The 22,558-nt window shown below is 41.9% G+C and overlaps 1 protein-coding gene across 9 annotated transcripts in view; it reads right to left on the bottom strand.

The window, feature by feature from the left end:
- Mitf (melanocyte inducing transcription factor) overlaps positions 1-22,558 on the bottom strand; it is a 203,067-nt gene that overhangs the window by 71,856 nt on the left and 108,653 nt on the right. For 5 of the 9 annotated variants that reach the window (XM_051154970.1, XM_051154968.1, XM_051154974.1 and 2 more), the window contains exon 2: positions 8,337-8,586. In XM_051154970.1, coding sequence (XP_051010927.1) covers positions 8,337-8,586 — 250 coding nt within the window. Of the gene's footprint in view, positions 1-8,336; positions 8,587-18,207; positions 18,442-22,558 lie in introns of those variants that run through there. The other 4 variants (XM_051154969.1, XM_051154971.1, XM_051154973.1 and 1 more) reach the window with 3 other exon arrangements.

Below are 22,558 nucleotides of genomic sequence, written 5' to 3'. Positions count from 1 at the left end.
ATGTGGTTGCTGTGAATGAACTCAAGACTCTGGAAGAGCAGCCAGTATATGCACTGATTCACCTCGCCAGCAACCCTCACTCCCCTCCAGGTATTATCAACTTTAAAAGCAGTGGTTAAAGCAATGATCTCTCTAGAACACTCCGTGTTAACTGCACCCTGGTTTATGTGCTTTCTCTCCATCTTCTCACATAGTCACGGCACTATAAGCACAATGTGAAAAGCTGGGAGATGCTCTGTGGGATGCTACAACTTTCGAGTCCAGGCTGATACTCAAAATGGCAATAGAAAGAGACATATTTGGGGCGGAAGCCAATATTCTTGTACTGATCGCCGATATAACCTTGAGCAAAACCTCTGTACTAATTTACATATTCTTAACACAAATTCCAGCCATTTATTTTGGTAGGGTGAAGTTAAATTTAGATTTTGCTTACACGTGTCCATATTCTCTCTTGTTCTGAAGCATACTCACATCCGTCTGCAGTCTTTCAAGCTTATTCTTTCTTTAACTGAGATGAAACAGGCAACACTTGTGAAGGGTCTGACCTTCCATGCAGTAACACAATCATTACTACAGCTGACAGTCACGTAAAAGCAAATAGAAAAAACAAGCAGATCTCAAGCTCTGATTTTAAGTGCTAAAGCAACACCAAAAGTTCTGGTACTGAAGGGAGGGGATGAGGGAAGAGGACAACATCAAAAAATGGAACTGTGAGTCGGGCGGGGTAGCACAAGCCATCAGTCCCCGCACCCTCCAGGAGGCAGAGGCAGGTGGATCTCTGTGAGTTTGAGGCCAGCCTGATCCACAAAGTGAGTCCAGGACAGCCAAAGCTACACACAGAAACCCTGTCTGGAAACAAAACAAAACAGCATCAATGGAACCATAACTTCAGGGGAACATTCCTATGTGGGGTAAAGGAAAACCATTTAGAACCACACAGAGGTATTGTTGATTATGCAGACAGATAAAGCACCTGAACTGGGTTAGGCTGAGCCATTGAGACCTTTATGACATAAGTGATCCTGGCTTTAGATTTTCAGATGTTGTTATAAGAAACCCCCGTTACATGGTTTTTTCACCCATAATGACAACTATCACTAAACTGAAAAGTATCATCATGGTCAGAATTCTAATGCAGCAAGAACACCATCAGTTCCCCCATCTCCTGTGTCTTAGAGACTAGGAAAGGGAATTGTCCTGACTAATCCCAAGTGAAGATCAAGTAGCTTTCTGTTGAGCCCAGGAGATTCCACTGTTACTTCTCCCTGGCTTCCCATCTTCCCCTAAAGCACTGTTTCTGGTGGCCATCGAGACATGCCTAGGCTAGGGGTGAGGGCAGAATAGAAAGCATAGGATGGGGCTTACCAAGTAGACCAGAAACAATCTCCATACGCCTGCTTCCTTACCTGGGCTAATCCTATAAGAGAATAATGAGCTAAAATATGCCAAGGTTTCAACCTGTCACCAAATGTAGCCAACATCAGTTCCAGAATTCAGTGACACTGTCTTGCCGTCCCTCCGAGTTGTCAAAGCAAGCACTACAAACATAGCCATTTCTTATAACAAGCCATAGCCAGAAGCTCTATGCTAAGCATGTGCTATCGGCTCATATGTCCCCACATCATTTGAGGGGCTAAGCATGGCTATCTTCTCTAGGAGCTTCTCAGGTTACTCACTCTAGGAAAAATACAAGCTATACAAGTGGGCCAGGAAGCCAACTGACTGGGCTCAGATCCTGATAAGACCTCGGACTTTTATGACTTTACCAAACCTATCTAACCCCTCCATGCCTGCCCATGCATCTGTGAAACAGGGGTGCTAACGACAGCCTCACTGAATGAAAATAGGAGCAAGTTAATCAGTACCAGGGTTCCATGCTAAAAAAAAATGAGTGTTATTCTACTGAGGGTTCTGGGGAGGCAAGGCCCAGGCAGAAAGCAGAAGCCACATCTACAGGAATCCTGACAAATGTTCTCAGAGCACAACAGGGAGATTCTGAAGACTCAGCAGCAATGTCCTTCAACCTTTCCTCATTAGTGTGCCTCTGAGACCTTTCTGCTGTTCTGCTCATGGCCTCTTCTTTGTTTCCAACTTCCCAAAACATCAATAGACACACTAACGCTGCTTTCCTAGCTGTGCATTGGAGCTTCGGAGGGCTACAAACAACTGTGGTCTCTCTCTCTCTCTCTCTCTCTCTCTCTCTCTCTCTCTCTCTCTCTCTCTCTCTCTCTCTCTCTCTCTCTCTCTCTGTGTGTGTGTGTGTGTGTGTGTGGGATGTAGGAATGTGATGCATATATTTGTGGTGGATGTGGATGTGCATATGTGGAAGCCATATGTCATACCTGTTCTATGCATGGAGGCGAGAAGAAGATGTTGGGAGTATTGCTTCATCGCTCTACATTATTCTTTTCAGACAGGGTCTATTGACCTGGAGTGAGGCTAACCAGTCAGCAAGTCCACAGATCCTCCTATTTCTGCTCCCATCACCGAGTGTCAAAGCCATACACAGCCACTCCAAGCTTTCTGTGTGTTCTCTTGGGGATTTGAACTTAGGTCCACATGCATGCAACTCAAGCACTCTCACCCACACAGCCATCCCTCAGTCATAGACATTTTTGCTCTCCAAGAATCCGTTTTGTTTCCATTAATGATATGATGCTACCCTTGTTGAGAATGTATGATCTCCAGAAAATATCCCATTAAAGGGAAATCACAGTGCAGAGTTCATTAAACTAACAGCCCACAGCCCATCCCAGTGCTGGCCCTCACCCTGAGTCCCATCCCTTCTATCTTCCTTACAATATTGTCCTTACCCAAACTAGTGGGGGCTTTAGATAGATAGAAGCAGACTGTGCCTTTCTTTGACACACAATAACATGAGAAACATCAAGCTGGTACCTCATTTCACACAAGATGCCTCCAGGGACTCCAAGTCGCTCATGGAGACGGTGGGCTGTTGTATGGTGCCCATATCCATCATGCACAGCTACCCCCAGCCAGCCTCAATTTGAAGAAACCAAGGAGAAATCCAAGATTCTAAGCCAGCCTCAATTTGAAGAAACCAAGGAGAAATCCAAGATTCTATTGAAACCCTTTGCCAAATAAAACCCCTGGTCACATTAAAAAAACAAAAAACAAAAACAAACAATCAAACAAAAAACTGGCTTTGAATTCATAAAAGGAGAATCCCTTCCCATTTTATTTTTGGCCGACATCACCAAGTAAAGTGCAACTAAAGCTGAGATGTTTTGGTATTTTGAGAAAAATAAAATTAATTGTTAAGTCTAGATATTTTGTTATGGATAACAATGTAATTACTATTGTTGTATAATCCTTATACAACAAATGTGAACAGGGAGGGCCTTGTCCAGAAAACACTAAATTGCTAGTTAGCTCTCATAAAAGCAGTGGAGGCAGAGACTAGGTAGAATTGGACCTAAGTATTCACTGAACTTCCTGCCCCTTTGAGCCAGTGCTAAGTGGGACTGTGCTGTTTAAGGCAGATCAGTGAAACAACTTCTTGAGCTAGCCATGGCATTAGCAACTCCTTATTCACAGCGTTTCCAAGTAACATGAAGGACTCCCAGGTGCTGCCAGGCAAGCTGGCACTTGAGCATGCCAGAGCCATCAATTGGTGGTTGTGGAGACAAAGTGAGAGTCTCTGGTTGGCCCAGAGAAGAGCTGGGGGTTGGGAGGAGTCAAAAGCAGAGACAAATATAGAGGAAATACACACAGGGTCATGCCTAACATGCCCAGCACTGCCAATCGCATTTCTGTAAGCTATGCTCCTGTGAAAGGCACTGGTGGAGCTGGAAATGGAAAAATGATAAAAAGGCATTCCTGCAGGAAGCAAGGCAACTTATAGATGCAATGGATTCCTGGTGGATTTTTACCTCCCGCTGTGGAAAATTGGTTGAAAGCAAACAAGCATGGCCTACAATTTCCAAAAGTCACTGAGTGGGTTTTTTAAATTGGAAAAATTACCTTCTGGGTGACAATGGACAAGTCTAAGAGTTTCCAGGGAAGTCAACTCTGCAGGGGAGGAAGGGTTGTTTCTAGAAGGAAGCAGGTTCCCCTTCTCCCTCTAAATAATGGCGTGGTCTTGAAGACATATAGTTTTATACAAAATCAGAAAGACACCACTATTTATGAAACTCTCTGAAATTGAGGTTTACTGACTATGTATGCCACACTGACTGGCAGCTTAAAGGTATGAGCAAGAAATCAGAAGCTAGCTCAGATATAGCAGGTCATATCCTCTGGGGACAGCCTGGACTCCAACTCAGGAGACCAAGGCAAGCGGACCTGAGAGACACCACGTCTTTCCTGCCCTTAACATCCACTGTGATGAGATTCAGATTCACCAATTCCAGCTAAATAAATCAGGAACCAATGTCAAGTTTGGGGTGTACTTAATATGTTTGTCCAGCACACACAACACATTAGAGTCTGTCACTAGCACTTATTGGAGTTTATACTTAAATTCATAGAGTGTTGATGAGATAACCACCCCCTCTCTCACAAAAGGTCAGGTTAATATAGTTTACAACATACAAGGTCCTGCAAAATGCATGGCTGTGTTTGATGAACAGAAAACATTATTTTTAATTGGGAAGTAATTTGCCCAATTGCTGAAATGATCTGGAAAACCAGAAATATTTAAAAATAAATTCCTTTAAACTAAATAATATATTAAAGCAATAATGTATCAAAAGAATTCTTTTTCATCTAGTAACACTTTCTCCACAATAGAAAAGGCAAAATTTAATGTACAACAGAAAGAACAGCTAGCCTTTAGATTCTTTAACAGAAAGAAGAGAAGGAGTCGGGACAGGGAGCTACAAGTTTCCCAACAGAGAGATGAACACAAACTATAAACTCCTATTTTGTTCCATGCTGCCTACATCTGTGGGGAAGATACCAGGGAATTAAAGTGAAGAATTTGACAGTCTCAGATCATGCTAGCAGCTGCTCTAATAATCAATTACAGATAGAGAAATGAGCCCGTGACAGGAGAGGCTCAGTGAGTGTGTGAGCAAGCACAGTCCCTAGTCAGGACTGTGATGCTTCTGTGGCTGTGAGACTGTCATGACTAAAGGTCCAGCCCTGGAGTCTCTGACTCTGTTTACATCGAGTTCAGTTCTCAGCTCTGTATGGCCCACCTGCAGACAATTCCACCTATAGAAGACAATGCTCCATAAACAGTTTTTAGCAATTTTTTTAGACTCATAACTTGAAGCAAAAGATATGCTCACAACTGTGGAAACTCTATTCTGCACCCCTAATGTCACTATTTATGGCAAAGAAACATCCTTGAGTTACCATCCCACATGGTTAAGCTTATTCTTAAGAAACCAAGTCAACACTTAATGCATGTGCAAATACCTGCAATAAGACCCACAATCCCATGCCATCCAATGTGAAAATCAACCCAAGGGAAAAATACCTCCAAGTTAATGAAATTAATATAGAATACAGAGGCTATCCCTCATGAACAGTGACCATGTACTGATGAAGAAACGATGGGAATTTTCGTTCTCTGACACAAATTCCAAAGAGTCCTAAGTTTTCAGATGTCAACAATTTTTAAACATGCTTCACAGAGCTCTGTAGTTTAAGTAAGATGTTGCCAGAGAAAGGGATTAGCCTGAAAACACTGATTTCACTCGTCAAAATGGGTAGTACAATCCACTGATAGTGGGTTCCTGGTGACAGGGCTTTGTGCATATATGAATATTAAACTTTGGCCTTTCTTCCAGCGTGTTCTTACAAACACGCTGGAAAATGGAGAGACTTAAGGAGCACTGAGACCTCTGCCCTGGTCTACCTTCACTGAGAACTGAGTATGTACTGACTCTGCCACTTAAAACTTTAAAAACCAAATCAATAATTTGCAAAGGCTATACTGTCAGAAAAACGTGTTTGATTTAATACATCACATTAGAATGCATACAATTTGCCCACACTTGCATTACTAATGTTTTGACAATATATATCCCTGAAAATTGTTCAAGGTTAAACAAATCAACTGTATCTCTGTTACCATTTACTTCACGACACTGTGTTATATGATTGAAAAGTCACAAAAGAGAAAAGGAGACGAGAGTGGTGCTGTGTTTCCTCCTATGAAGCACTTCATCCAGTATTTCCATTCTCCAAGCTTAGGAAGCTATTTTCCTAAAGTGTGAAGTCAAACATTGCTCAAAGAATCACCAACAGGAAGCAGGCCTTAACATTTATGTTGAGTGTCCTACACTGTTACCTCAGATAAATGAAATCCCGTCTTCATTTGGTCTTTGACTTAAAAGCACCTAATCTTGTATAAATGGTGGTCAGCTCCCTACAGACTGTAAGGCCTGCGAGTCCTTCTCACTCATGGGACACAGTTGATCCTCACAGACAGCCCGGAGGAGAAATACACTGAGTTAAGGACAGGCAATAACTGTTGAGCGCAATAGAAAAAGTCAACCAGTGGCGCTTTTGGCCGGGCCATGTCTTCTAGCTTTAACAACTCATTTTGGCTTGAAGGTCGGGCATTTTTCTGGTACTCTTTAGTTGTGGGGAGACTGCGGTGCAATCCAGTGTTACCAGGTTAAGCAGAGTATAAAAGAAAATCATAAATTACTCAAATTACTTAATGTAGATTTTAGTTGGAAAAAGGCTAGAAAGTAACATTCTAAGCATTCAGAGATTATGTAAATTTTAGGGCACTATTGAAATGATGTTTCCACACATTCATTTTGTGGCAAATAATCTACCACCTAATATAAGCACTCATAGGAAAATCGATTTCAATTTAATATACATCAATGCAATAGTAAGCATTACATTCAAATTGAATGTAAACCACTATGCTCAAATCCATATCACTGCCTCTAAAATTTGCTTTTTAGTTTTTTTTAAAAAAGTAAGATTATGGTGAATAAAACAGATACACTTCTCAACATCATGTTATTACAAAAGTCACAATATTTAGTAAAGTATATACAACATGATCATGACACTTGCAAACAGAAAATGTATATGTTATATAATTAAATATTATATCTGCTACAACATAAATAGGAACTATCAGTTCTCAAGCAGAACAGAGATATTGCATGTGTAGTTTCTACAGCCAAAAGTTTTGACTTGACAGGGGATGGTAAAAGAATAAGAGAGTCACAGTTGGGGCAATTTCAGATTTTCAGTTATATTAAAGAAAAATTTATGCTAAACTAGTTGATTAATTTTTGCTTCAGCAAAATTTCAACTGGTTTCACTATCAAAGAGTTCCCCAACAGCCTCATTAAATTTTAGTTTTTGTATATAACTATATACTGCTTTATAGTTGGATTTCAAAGAATTCCTTTTCCCATGGAAGGGTTCCTAGATAGATCCTGAGTGTAGCACATCATTCCTGTTTACTTTAATAATAAACTTTAAGTAGAGGAGATGGATGGGTTCTTTTTTTTCTGAACACAAGGGTAAAAGCAAAGACCAACAATGAATGTGCAGTCACATTGCTTAATGAACAGGAACACTGCCTCTTCAGAATGAATCAATTAGGTGAATGGGTAAAAAGTAATAAAAAGTAAAAATGTTTCCCTACTTCTAGTCTTTCTTGAACTGGTCATATTTATGAATTGAAATGTTTATGAAACAAGGCAACTCCCAGTGTGGCGTGGAAGACAATGTGTGAGATAGAGCGCTCCACGTAGACTTGCTCCAGCGCCCTCTAGTAATTAGGAAGCTATGTGTCCCTGAGAGAAGGATGTTAACAAGCTCCTGCAGTTTCCACTCTAGCAAGAAATCAAAGAAACCCAGGGCAGACAGCTCGCTTCAGTAAAAGGATTATGAAGTCTGGTTATTAAGGCACAGACCGACCGCTTGACCACAGTTCTCTTTCTGAAGAGACTTTCTAAAACAATTAGCTTCTAGGGACAGCAGGATTTGTTAACTGAAGAGCAAAGTTAAAGGGTGGCCCTGGAGTGCATTTATGAAAACATACCCACAAGTTTCTAGAATAACCCTCTTTCAGGTGACTCGTATGCTTAAAACCATTTCCAAAAGAAAGACAGAGAAATGTTCTTCGTTATAATGAACACCAGATCCCTTTTGGAATTGATCATGGAAACATTGACCATTCCCATGGCTCATAGGTTGCCATAATATTTAGACTTAGTTCAAATCCTTCTTTTAACATCCAAAGCATCGTAACAGCCTCTGGAAGTGATGCTTAGAAACAAGACTAACAGCAAATACAAGCAAAGACACAGTCCAGTGAATGCGACACCTACGGTGTGGAGAAGGGGACAGGCTTGGTCCAAACACAAGGGCAACCGCTCACATACCTTAAGGACTTCCATCGGCACCTGGGTGGCAGAGGGAAGGGTGGTGGGCACGCTCACGTTTATGGCTGGCGTCTGACTCACGGCCACTCTCTGTTGCATGAACTGGGCTGCTTGCAGCTTCTGCTGCTGCTCCCTGCGCTCCTGCTCCTGCATCTGCTCACGCATGAGTTGCTGGCGTAGCAAGATGCGTGATGTCATACTGGAGGAGCTTAACGGAGGCTTGGAGGCCCCAGGATGCTCCGCGGAACTGCTGTGGGGAAACCAGAAGGCACACAGCGTTTAGTATCCTGATGAGACCTGTCACCTGCATTGCGGGGTAGCCTAAATGCCACCAAACTAGGAGGTGAGTCTGCACAAATATAATCAAGGCACCGCACGGCACTCCATGTAATTGAAAATCAAGAGGTGGCAGGATTCTAGTCATTAGGAGTTGAGTTAAAACAAGTCAGGCTGATTGCATGTAGGTATTTTTATCAAACCACTAACTTCTTTTTGACATTTTATGCCACACATGGTTCATCACCCCTGAATATAATGCCGCCATATGCATCAACTAGAAGCTCTCTGTCTCAGGGGCACCCAAGTCTCCACAGTTAAAAACAATGACTTGATTTGTTTTTTTTAAATCGCTGAGTCTAACCAACAATGACTGCTACATATCATCTGAACTCCTTGAAGATGCCTAATTTGGTTGCTAGTAAGGAAGTATTGTTACAGGAAAGCCTTTGAAGACAAACGGTGACATAAATCATTAACAAAAGAAGGGTCTGGCCCAGGTGTTGACACTACCCCCTACCCCTGACTTTGGGCAAGAGACAAAAGAGAAGCTGAGTAACAGCTCAGCTCTTCCTGGTTTCCTTTGAGAGTCTCTCCTTGTGAGTCATCTGGGCATTCCCACGGCCTTGGTGTTCTGCACGTCTACCGTGAGGTCTTCCTCTAACGGCGGAGGACTCCCTCTGTTCACCGTCATCTAATGTGCTTCAATGCCAGGCAGTAGGTAAGAATACAAGAGTTCCTATTTTCCCTAGGTGTGGCTTTGGGTTGCTTATCTTGCCAAGTCTGTGATATGAACAAATAATAAATCTCTTTCTGCCTAGTTTTCCATATCTAGAAAAGATATACAGTGGCTTTTTACCCATTTATAAAAGTGGGGGTATTTTATTTAAATACCTACCACACCATTCATATCCGTTCCTAGGGACTGATGTTGTAGCAATGCTCACAATCCCCGTGCACAACGAGCATCGCCCCAATAGACGTTGAGGCTATTATTATATTTATTATTACTATCCAAGGTGGGAGTTGGACTTCATTATAATTATTCAAATCCCTGGGTGAGCTTATAAGGAAAGATTTTACCTTCTGGAAAGAGACAAAAATGAGCATTGAGTCCATCACGCTTCAGGGGATGCATCTGAGCTTCTCCTTCCTCGGGAGTGCAAACCCCTGAACTGTGTTTACCTTCCTACCAGAAACAAACATCCTGAGGGCCCTGGCCAGTGCTGTGAACAACCCGATGACAAAAAGGCTGCACAAGTGACAAGATGAGCTACAGGATAAAGATTTGTATCACACTCTCTAGTCATCCCCCAAAGACCACAGAAGTGTATTTATTTTCCATACAGAAAACTGGTCCAGTGAATTATAATAACTCACAAAAGTTAACCATATAGCCACTTGACTTCCATAAAAATAAAACTGTTTTCTATTGTATAATAGAAAAAAATTTTAATCCAGGTGGAAAAATATCTAATATCCAATTTTTAAAAAATGTTCATGACAAGAAAAGCATGATGATAGTATATTATTATTATCCTTTAATCATATTTGTATTATATAATTTATAATATATTTATATTTTTGTATATATTTATAATAGAATTATATCCAAAAGCTAAAAGTAAATTATTTGGTTTTGCTTGTAAAAGTTCCTTAACATTTTATTGTCCAAAGAACTCAAAAGTGGAAGAATTTACAGAACACAAAAAGCTTTTAAAGCTTTTAAAGATTCCAAAATATCCTTAGTTGCCTGATTTTTTCTTCGAATAGGACCACAGTTAATTAAGCAAATCATGACACACAAATTCAATAACATATTACCTTATATCCTTAATAATGCAAAAGAAATAGCAAGTAAGAAGTGCATGTAGTGAGCATAAACCATAAAGTCAGATTCCCAAGTGGATTTACAGACTATTCAGACTTACAAGCTCAGCATGCATGTGCAAATCCGCAGAGCGCCAGGCAGGGAATGTTTAGGAAAACCACACTTGCCTGAGTGGGGATAAACTTGGCAAAATCAACTTTCGCTTAGCTTTTCTCCTTTAAGCTATCACAATGCCGAAGTATTTTGTCAGTAGCATTACATACAATAGACAGTAACTAAAGAAAATGCAAGTGATCAACTCCACTCTAGGCAACGAGAAAGAAGACTAGATCTACCAGACAATACTTCAGCTACAGGAAGGGATCAGAGTGACCTAATCCAGGCAATCAGCTCTCCTGGCAATCAGCAGCCCCCAAACATAAACCATCTTTTTTCCACTGTTACCCCCGCATTTCCTATAGAGACACAAGGAACACCGAGCGAGCAGCATCCATACTTTGCTTATTATCTTAACATTGCACATTTATCCACACAATCAAAATGCTCCAAAGAGATTGCTCTGTTAACTAAAGCCACCTTATTCACAAGCACAGGGTCTGCTAAAAAGAGCATCCAAAGAAAATGTATTCCCATTTTGGAGTGCATCTTCGAAGCTCAAAACTCAAATGTACCTTCCTAAGCCAAGAAAAGATGGGAGGTGGCTAGTTAAGAATAAATAAGCGGTCTTACTATTCAAAGCCTGTCAGGTCCCAGCATTCTCAGAGAGAATGATCCTTTTGATAAAAACAAGAGCAAACCTTTGTGTAGGAGCAAAAGGAGCTGTGCCATAATCGTGCTAATTAACTGCACAAGAGGAGTCACTAGCTGCAATCCCAGGGGGAAAATCCTTTCAATTAATAGCAAAGCGTCCCAGAGACAAATTAAAATTACTAGTTAGCAAGCCCACTAAGGCTTCATACTTTAACCACAATAACAAGATTATTTAAAGTATCTTCTATAATAGCCTATCAGGAAAGAAATAATACTGACCTACACAATACAACCATACAAATACAGGAAAACCATATGAACGTAAGAATAGCAAACATTCTATATTTATATAAATAGACTAAAGCTCAGCTAATTGACAATTTAAGAGGCTTTTAAAGGGGTAATGCAACTGAAGCAGTGGGGTTGGTTAACTACACACACACACACACACACACACACACACACATACACACACACACACCCTATAGGGTATGTCTACATTGTGAGACATGACTGACTACCGGATTCTCTGCTTAGCTCACCATCTTTTGAGTGTCCACTTCTCTTAGAAATAACTGAATCTACAACCATCACCTTATAGACAAAGACAAACACAGCTAGATTTTGCTTTATTTGCAGGACAAGGGAGCACCACTTGTGAAAGTGTATGGAAGGGTTAGCAAGGAATGGAGTTCATGGAAGGAGTATTCCATGTGGCTAGAATGACTCCTTTTAAAAATGAAGACTTATGGAGAAAGCCACTAATGACATACATGGAGAGATGTCCAAGTGTATCTAATTTTAATAGCTGACTGAGCTCATCCTTGGGCCCAGGAACCTTAGCTCTAGCTGGATAATCCTAACTCCATGAATATGATTCTTTTTAATCTGATTATGTGAAGTTCATTGATTCAACAAATAGTTATGCCAGGTGGTCAGAACACTTGGCTTCTCACCCCACAGAGAAAGCCCAGGCCACATTAATTCTCTCAGGGGCTGCCAGTTAGACTGCTGGATTCTGATCTAGTTCTGCACGGGAAGGTATACACTGCTCCCTCAGAAAGAACCACTGCCCCCTCCCACGCCTAACAGGGCTATACATGTGCTGACACCTCCCTGACCCTGCAGCTAAAGATTCCCTAAGCCTAGGTCTTGCTCCATGTTCGTCAAGGTGGAAAGCCACAGAGTAGCCTCAAGTTTGACTTCAGCCGCTGCTGAGGAATGTGAGCATTAATGGGGGAGCCTCTCTGAGTGTCACCCGAAACTACCCCTAAACACACTGTGGGGACTGAGTGAGGGAACTTTGAAGTGCTCAGTTCAGCAGCTGGAATCCAGCCTCTAGGCAAGATGTGGTCCCTTCCTGTGGCCTCAGCTGCCACCACTCCTGACAAATTTCATTTTTCTTGGCAGAACCAGGACTGGATTACATCTTTTTGAGTCATTGGCCAAAGGTGTCCCACAGATGCCCCACCACTAACATTAAAAGCTATTGCCAATCTGATCAGTCACACTTCACAACCTGACAGTAGGACCCCATTTTCAAAGGCATCATGTACTTATGTCATCAAATATGGAGAAGCAGAGCTAGTGCACAACTAGAAGCTTCACCCTCACTGAGTAGCTTAGTAGTGCCAAAAAGGATTATATACAGTACCAGAGAAGAAAAGTAATCATCAGTCTCATGCAGCTGTGAACTATAAGTAGAGACCCACTGGTGCAATAGTGGCACAATGTTATGAGAGTAACCAACACTTTTTCAATTAGACTTAAGGCCCACTCCATGAGATGGAACTCCTAAACAACACTACAAAGTGAAGACCAAAGGTATTAGATCTCCCGAGATAACATTACAGGTGATTGTGAGCCACCTGACTTGAATTCTAGAAAATGAACTCAGATCTTCTACAGGAGCACTTTTAACCTTGACGTCATCTCTCAGTCCTACACTCTCCAATTCTTGTTCACTGTCTAATATGTATTCTCACTCACGCCTAGCTATTGGCAAAAATATTTTCTCCAGGCAGTAATGATACATGACTTTAATACCAGTACTCGGGAGGCAGAGGCAGGTGGATCTCTGTGAGTTCAAGGCCAGCCTGGTCTACAGAGCAAGTTCCAGGAAAACCAAAGCTACATGGAGATACCCTGTCTTAAAGAAAACAACAGCAACAACAAAAGCAAAGAAGAAAGAAGAAGAGCTTTCTAAAGGCATGATGTTATTCTATATCTACTCAGAGACCACTGCCGCAGTCACAAAGCACACTGTTGTCTACACAACACTGTAAGGAGTTAAAGAATATTTTAAAGATTCAGATTACAATAGTTTAACAATCGTTGCATGCTTAGAATATAGCTACAAAGACCCAAAACTTATGGCAGCAGATTGAAACCCAGATGGACGTGCACATTATAATATAAGGCTTGGTGAATGGGTGTATCACTGCTGTAGGGAAGCAGCCTCACAGGCAGCCATCAGGGCTTACTGCGCCCACCCATTAGGCATGGCCCACTCAGCATCCCATGCCAGCGGTTTTACCTTGCAAATCCAGCCTCCCTTCCTTTTAGCTCATGAATGGATGAACAAAGCAGACCTAAGCAATCAGCCTATCAGTCCTCCAGCCACAGAGTCAGAAAGGGGCCAGTACTGCACAAAGTACAGTGGGTTCCATTTCTGACTGGAACTGTGGTAGTTAAGGCAACAATCCTTTAACCTAGAAATCTGGCAGGAAGCGAACCTAGACTTTCTTGCATCTAACCCAAACTAGAAACAGAAATGTGAAGAAAAAGATAATAAGTAACAAAGGCTATAAGAAACAAAGAATGAAAAGGAGGGCATCATGTCCAGATGGTACTTAAAGTTGGGATCAAGCCACCACCGAAGCAGTATAAGTCTGCACTCACCCTAAAAACTGATTCAGAAAGGCCAGTCCACCTGGGCTCTAGTTTAAGTTCGTTTGATATGTCTTAGAATTCCACAAATGGGAAGTGGAAAACAAAAACAAAAACAAAACAGAACTTAACCAGATTCAAAGTCTACACAATACCTCAGTGAACATCTGTCCAGTTAGAACAGGCAATTGGAACAGAAGCTCTGAAGCTTCGTGTTAAATTTTACAATTTCAGTATAGAATATATTGTATGCACTTGTCCATCACCAAAATCAAAGAGTCTATGACAGAATTAGAACAAGAAAAATAAACATGTAATATCACTCGTCTCTTCAAACAAACAAAAACTCTAAAGTTAAAAAGTATTGGGAGAGGAATCAATGGAGTGTGTGTGTGTGTGTGTGTGTGTGTGTGTGTATGTGTGTGTGTGTGTGTTGCATGAGATCATGCAATCTCAGAAAAAAACTGTATATTCTCTTACATATGGAATCTAGCCAATGAGATATTTATATGTAAACAAATGAACATGTGGGTAGAGTACAGTACTATTGAAATCTCAGTAGCTCCAAAAAGGAAAATCAGCATTTGGTCAAGACAATTCATATAATGCAATGGTTATATACCCCTTATCTAAGGTGCTTGAAAGCCACATGGTGTCTTCCAATTCTGTAACATTTACACACACATAATGAAAAACTTTGGAGCCAGAACCAAGTCTGCACATGAAACCCACCCATGGTTCATGGGCTTCTTAACATGTAGACTAGTGGTCATTTTACATAACAGTTTGAGCTAAGCCCACTTTTTGATGGCAAGTCATCAGAAGAGGCCAAGTGTGGATTTTCACTTAAGACATAGTAGCACTCAAAAAGCTTTGGCTCTCAGAGCACTGCAGATTTTCAGGTTGAGAATGCTAACCTGTCTCCCCCTCTTCTAGCTTTAGCCACACTGCTACCCACGTTACTCAGCTTTCCATGAACTGCACTGGCTACACCCTCAATCTGGCCAATGATGCTTAAGAAGGGCTATCAGGCAGTAGTTCCAGGAACTGAATCGACACTTGCCCTTCTGCCGCCATGTTTCCTGCAATGTGGCTGTACTGCTGGGTTCTGGGAGTCATTTTGAGACATGAGGATGAACAGGGACTTAAAAGTCAAGTGATGTTTGACCCTTTAGGACTGTTAAGGGTTGGTTCCATTGACAGCAGAGACAGTTGCATGTTTTATTCATGCAGAATAGATAAGTATTTGTTTGGTGAGTAGATTTAGTATCTCTCTTCTAACAAACACTCCACCTCATGGAATCAATGATACCATAAGCTTAGCTTTAGGGGACTTTTGGTCAAATGACAGGTATGTTTGAGTCATCCAGTGACCAAGAACTTGGAGTCCTAGGGGGTCACATATTTCTTTCATTCACAGAACAATACCTCTGCATTTTAAGATGGACACAGTTCTCACCACCAATGAATCTATGCAATGACTTTCTCCCTCTCCCCACAGACAGGTGCCACACAGTCAACTGTAAAATACATCTAGCCAAATAATGATACAGTCCCCAGAGGAACCATGGCCCTTCAACAGCTTATCGCTGTTAGGTATTGGGAATTCAGAGACAGAAAATGGGAGAAACTCACTCAGCACAAAGACAGAGAAAGAAATTCCAGTTTACTTGTCATCTCAAGTGAAAATATACGAAATAAGACAGATAAGAAAACTAGGTCTGGCTCCAGCACCCCTGGGGTCCAGTCCTAGCCCTGTCACATGCTAGCTGTAAGACTTCATCAGGGTTTGTATTTACTGAAAACTTAGGCATACTTTTCATCTGCAAAATGGCAATAGAGAAAGAATGTTTGACATGAAGTGGCTGTAAAATTGTATTAAGATAGTTACAGTGCTAGGAACAGAGCTTACACACAATCTGGACAGGGTGTGAAAGTCACAACAAATTATTTCACATCATGGGTGTGTATATGCGTGTGTGTGTGTGATATGTGAGTGTGTGATCTGTACATGTTCAAGTGCTGGAGTATAGGCACACGAGTGTCATGGCATGGGAGTGGGATAAGCAAGAATGGGTATCACTCCCTACCTCCCATCTTGTTTGTTCGCTACTGTACATGCCAGCCTAGCTGACCCATAGGTTTCCAGGGATTCTCCTATCTCCACTTCCCATGTCACCACAGGAACTCTGAGATTACAGATTCATGTGACAGCCAGTGCAGCAAATGCTTTACCCACTGAGCCCTCTTGCCAGCCCAACACTGTACTTTAATGCCAGAAAAACACATTCGCTGCACATCTCTACCAGCCCCAAAGTAGTGAAAGCTCTCAGGTAACTTTCAAGACAAGCAAGACTCTAGAATGCTGCTTTCTGTATGGTTGCTCATTGGCTTTCCTAGAGGCAAATACACAATTAATTCCCAGGCAGGGTAAAAGTTAATGGAAAACAGTTCAGCACACAAGTTTTGTCAAAGACATTTGCTAGAAAATTCATTCAGGGAGTTTGGAGGGATGCACATTTCTATGGCAAATATTACAGTTAAATAGGGAAAATACTCAAAATTGAGGATTAATTTGGGGGCAAATTCAGATCTGCCTTTATGCTGCATCTGCAAAGCAAGTTTGATCTGACTTCTTGCTTAAAATCAGAACTAAAAACATTTGCAGGTTGTAGGTACAGTCTTGCAGGGCATGATTCAAGGAGTCGGCACCATCTTTTCAACCATGAACTGACTTAGAAGGCATAGATTTATTTCTAAAAATTTCAGCATAATGGTATTTCAAATGCCTAATTATATGTACTTTGTTCACAAATGCTCTATCATCTTAGAGAGATGAGTAATTAGCTGTTTTAATGACATGTGGGATGAAAATGTACAAGGTATTTATAAAAGCAAACTTCAGCAGAAATAGAAGCCGTCTTCAGAACTGCCTTTTACAGGACTCTTAAAGACCCATCAACTGCAAATGGTGACTGTAAGCCCACACTTCAATTTATGGGAATTTCATTTTTAAGAATCAAATTCTTAAAACAGTTCTGCTACACCTAGTATTTTTCCATTCTTCTTGCTGTCTTCAAGCACACCCCCACTGGCTGCAGAACAGAGGGCTTTTCCAACTTAAGCAGGACCCCTCTCCTGACCCAGGAGCACTCAGTAAACAATTATTAAGCTCCAGAAGTGGCTTTTGCATAAGTTAATCTGCCTGAAAGGCTGTTCACGTGGAGACCCAGCTTTCAGTACTGTTTCCCAGTCTTACGGAGCAATAGTGAAAGTAGATATGGCAGGGGAGGGGGCCTTATCTACTTAGTCTGTCTCCTTTTGGTCCTCCTGTAAAACAGCTACTTTAGCTTGTTTGACATTGCTATGACAAGGAGACTATGCTGATGTCTGAATGTTTTCCTTTCTTTATAAAGAAGATATAATAAATAGACACAAATACAAAGCAGAACAATTTACAATGCAACTGCTACTATTCCATGGTCGGTCAGGGAGTCAAAACACCACACACACACACACACACACACACACACACACACACAGAGAGAGAGAGAGAGAGAGAGAGAGAGAGAGAGAGAGAGGAGAGAGGGAGAGAGGAGAGAGAGAGAGAGAGGGAGGCGGGAGGAGAGAGAGAGAGAGAGAGAGAGAGAGAGAGAGAGAGAGAGAGAGGTGGGGAAGGGGAGAGACAGAGAGAAAGCTACAGTGTTTACAAGGGGGCAGCTTGGAGAAATGTGACTCTAAGCAAGCGTCTTCCTAAAGCAAATGCCTTTTATTCATAACAAACCTGAGCTGTGATCTATGTTATAACTATGCGTCAAGCTCTGCCCTAACCCATCTTTTAAAGTCAGGATTTTTTTTTTCCTGTCATCATTATTTTGTGACAAAAACTCAATTTTAAATGAGAAGGTTCACATTTTGATGCCTCCCTCCCCAAATGAGCTGTTGCCCTTTATCCCACCCAGTCACAGAGGTTATGGCTGCAGCTGATTAAAGCCACAGTTGCAGAGTACCAGCCAATATTTCTAATTACCAAGCCCCCCTTTCTGCATCCTTTCCCCCGGACAGGCAATAAAATGCTTCTGTTAAGTAGTCCCAGAATTATCTTCAGAATAAAACTTCACTTACAGATACAAGCTTTCAAAGGAGCAGGGCATGAGCATCTGAAATCTAAGCGCCTCCATCTTTTTTCCTTTAAGGTGTTCTGCAAGCCCTTGGCGAAGAGTGAAAGTCAAAGTTACTTCTGGCACCGGCTGTGTCACTAGGGGTGGCTCCTGATAAGGCCCTGGAAACTCCAATCCAAACACAGCTCCACGCTAGAATGGAGCCTGGTGTCTGTCTGCAATAGCAGACCTGCTTAATCCAGTACCTATGGCACCTGAGGGGCAAAGCGCTCCTTGCTCTGCACAGAGGGTGGGGTGGCGGGGGGTGGGGGGGAACACTCCTCGAGCCAGGCCAGGCCAGAAATATTCACAGCAGCCAGGCAATCTGTGACAATGCTGACTGGACCTTCCCTGGCTTGGGCACCAGTTCAGGCTTGCAGGGGACGCGTGCTTGCAGGGGACTTATGTCATTAGAGAGCTTGAAAAGAGAAGGAAGTCGCATACTGGTGGACTTTTAACACTTAACAGTCTCACAGAAGCAAGGAAGGAAGGCTATAGGATAGTTCCTGTCATTTTCAGTTAGGATATGCCAAGCATAGCCTGGCACGAATCTCTGTCTACTTTGCAACTGTACACACAGTTTCAGATGCTGGACTCTGGGCACATCCTACAGCTAACAGGCTATTGATTGATGCACACACCTTTCTCCACCCTAACAACCTCAACAGTAGGAGGGCTGTGCTGGCCTCAGACTGGAGGAGGGAAAACACAAGCTGCTTCTACTAGTGGCAGCCTCTTTCAAGACACACAAATCTTTAGTGCAAACAGTTGTATTTTAGACTGCCAACAATCTATTCTGAACACACTGGTATACAAGAAGAAAAAAAAAAAAAGGAAATACATGTTCACAAAGAGAAAACACTTTAAGATGCAAACATGAAAACATCAATATTATCAAATATTTATGCTACAGACTCAGCACACCAGAGCTGTCTTCCGAGGTTATGAAAAGACCCAGGTTCTCCCTGTAGCAATTCAGAGGTCACAACAAAGACATCTGACACCGACTAGCTGTGTCCCCTGGGCAAATGACTTTGCCTTTCTGTGTCTCAGAGATTATCTCAAAAAAGAAAAAGAAAAAGCTTGCCGTTTCTATAAATCACAATTCCACAATGAAATAAAATGATATTTTGTTAACATCCTCCAATAATAGGAAATATTCAGCCAGGGATCTCAGCCAAAGTCTGGGTGCTCTCTGTTGATTTATTCTGTCACCCACTCTGCTGTCCAATGAATATTCACTGAATAGTTACAGTTGTTCGAGTACTGGGCAAATTCTTAAGATTTTGTTGTACAGTGGGAAACACATATTAAGTGATCATATTAGTCCGTGATTACACATACGGAAACCACCACAAAGAGATGGAAACAGTTAAATGAGGTCAGATGGGGTTTGTTCCTTGGGCAAGGATTTCTGGTCTGAAGCTGAAGCTGGGGAAAGAGGTGGAAAAGGGTCTTCCATGAAGTTGTGACAACACATGTAAAAGCCCCTAGGTGGGGAGGTAGCTGGTGAGGTTGCTGAGCCTAGAATGAGGGACAAGTGTGGCACATATGAAACTGAAGCAGTGGCCAGGTCAGGTCACGCCAGATCTGTCAAGCCAGGGAGAGGGGTCACTGATTTTTGTTACTGGAGAGAAAGAAACCACCAAGAGGTTGTCAATGGGGGACTAATGAGTTCACCGTGGAATTTTATGAACAATCTATGTAATCTATCTGGCTGCTGTGTGGAGAACCAATGAGAAGACTGGCAATATTAGCTACTACAGTGGTCCCAGTAGGAGGTGATAGATAGACCAATGAAGTTCAGAAAGATGCTGCCAAATTAGAAAAAAGCTAATAAAGGCGCGCAAGCTTTTGGTCAAACTAATGGTCAGTAAAAGGAAGGAGAAAATTAAATTGCACCAAGTCCCTGCTGAGTAACTGGATTCATGCATAAGTCACTAGGCACTCTCTACAGTCAGGGCCTTCCCCGGGGAATATAAGAGGATCACTGAGAGGGGGTGCCTCTCCTCTTATCAAGCTGCCCCAGATAGGCTCTTTCTTGGAGTTCATGGATCCACGTTTAAACCCCATCCTTTACTCAATCAGAGACCCTGTGCAAATTCATTGAATTCTCTGTACCCAAGTTTCCTCACCAGTCAGAAAGGAGAAGGGATAATTGACCGTCTCAGTGCTGACTTGAGACGGGAAGCAGATAAGGCAGCTAACACGTTCATGGATGTTGACCCATAAAAAAAAAGTCAATAGAAATATATGCTGTGTGATTCTGACTGTGGTCAGCAGCGCCTATTTTGGATCAACGCTGACCCACCTAGAGAACCAAGGGAAGAAAAGAGTGAGGGAAAATTATCAAGGAAGAGGTACGGGGAAGAAAAAAGAGCTAAGTATGAGTTAGCATGCTGTGTGAGGGCTTGCACTTTCGGAGGGTCCAGTCAGACTCTACCCTGTCTCAGACACTTCCTCAAGCTGCACTCAGTCATTTAGTTAAGTTTAAGGACTAGAGGTGTGACTTATTAGAGCTTACCTACAAAAAACCAAAAACCTGTGCCATCCATTGGCTTGCAAATATTGACCATGAACACAATGAGGTCAATTCCAGACACTTAGGACAACAGGACACCAAATGCTTCCCTGGTATGCTCATCCAAAAGCATGGTCTGGCTTTTCATTGTAGTCAATCTACTTCCCCCAAAGACTGACTCCCTTAGTGTATATATATATATTTACCATGTACAGTTCACTTGTGGTTTCTTAAAAAGATTTAGATGTCATTAATGCTCTAAAATAATCTTCCTGGACACAGACTCTCCTGAAATGGACCAAAGGTTGAGTTGCATGTGCGCATGTACCTTCATCCCATCATCTACATATTATCTACATAAGTATCCCCAGTATAAAGACATCTCACAAGTCTTCACCCAGTTATCCAGTAAATGTCTCTGGAGAGCCAGGCATCATGCCTGTGTGACTTGGCACTGAGTATCTACTAGGATGAGCAGCCCATGATTTGATGGTCACTAATTTCTTGAAATGAAACCATCCATATTGTATTAGGGGCTGGAAAGAAGATCCAGTCATGGAGGAGTGCTTGCTTTCTGCTGAGGACATAGTTCAGTGAGTACAACCTGCCAAGCCAGGTATGGTTATGTATACCTTTAATTATAGAAAGCAGAAGTAGGTGGTTCTTGCGAGTTCAAGGCCAGCCTAATCTACACAGTGAGTTCTAATCTGGCCATCCAAGGTTACATAGTTAGACAGTGATTTTAAAAGGAGAAAAGAAGAAAAAAAAATGCTTTCTGCCCAAGCTTGATGACCTAAGTTCAATACCTAAAGCCACATCAAAATCCAGATGTAATGGCAGATATCTGTAATTCGAGCACCACTATGGGAAGATGGAAAATATAGACAGAAACAGCCAGGAGTTCATGGGCCAGGTAACCTAGAGTTCACTGCAGAGCCTAAGAAACAAGGCAGAAAGTGAGAAATGACTCCCCAAATTGTCCTCTTACCTCCACATGAATGCTGTGACATACACGTGCCTGTACACATACACATGCCTGCACACACACACACACACACACACACACACACACACACACACACACATACAGAGAGGGGGAGAGAGAGAGAGAGAGAGAGAGAGAGAGAGAGAGAGAGAGAGAGACAGAGACAGAGACAGAGAGACAGAGACAGAGACAGAGAGACAGAGACAGAGACAGAGACAGAGAGATTAAATACAGACTTTATTATTATTTTTAAAGGGTGTTTGATGCACATTCATGAGGACCAGTTTGCATCCCAGGACCCACATGACAAGCCCAGCGACTTCTGAACTCTTATAACTGGAGCTCACAGGACAGTGGAGGCAGGAGGACCTCTGGGCCTTGCTGGCTTTCAACATTGATGGGAGAACACAAGCCCCAGATTTAAGTAGCAATTTTGTCTTAAAAGGAATAATCCCCTAAATTGTTTAACCATTTCCCCAAAATTATTTGGGCCCCTACAAAGTTATTATTCATCCAAAATCAGCCAGAAGAAACCTTAAAAGAACTATTCTGCATTTCTCTTGAGGGGGGTTGGGTAGGTTTTTGGTTGCTTTCTTGGGAGATAGATGTTTATTTTCATTGGGAATTGGTTAAAAGTTACTATTGGTCTTATTTAGGGAGAAAACAAGGTTGGACTTAGGGATGTCTTTCCTCTCCTTTATCTTTCATTCTTAAGTTTGGAGATAGGAGTCGAAAAGAAAAAAGGGGAATTAAAAAATAAAACTAGCCTTGCCTAGTGGTGCACACCTTTAATCCCAGTACTTGGGAGGC

Source organism: Acomys russatus, chromosome 13 (genome assembly GCF_903995435.1).
Source record: "Acomys russatus chromosome 13, mAcoRus1.1, whole genome shotgun sequence".
Lineage (NCBI taxonomy): Eukaryota > Metazoa > Chordata > Mammalia > Rodentia > Muridae > Acomys > Acomys russatus.
The sequence above is the reverse complement of the archived record's forward strand: the minus strand, read 5'-3'. Positions and strand labels throughout refer to the sequence as shown.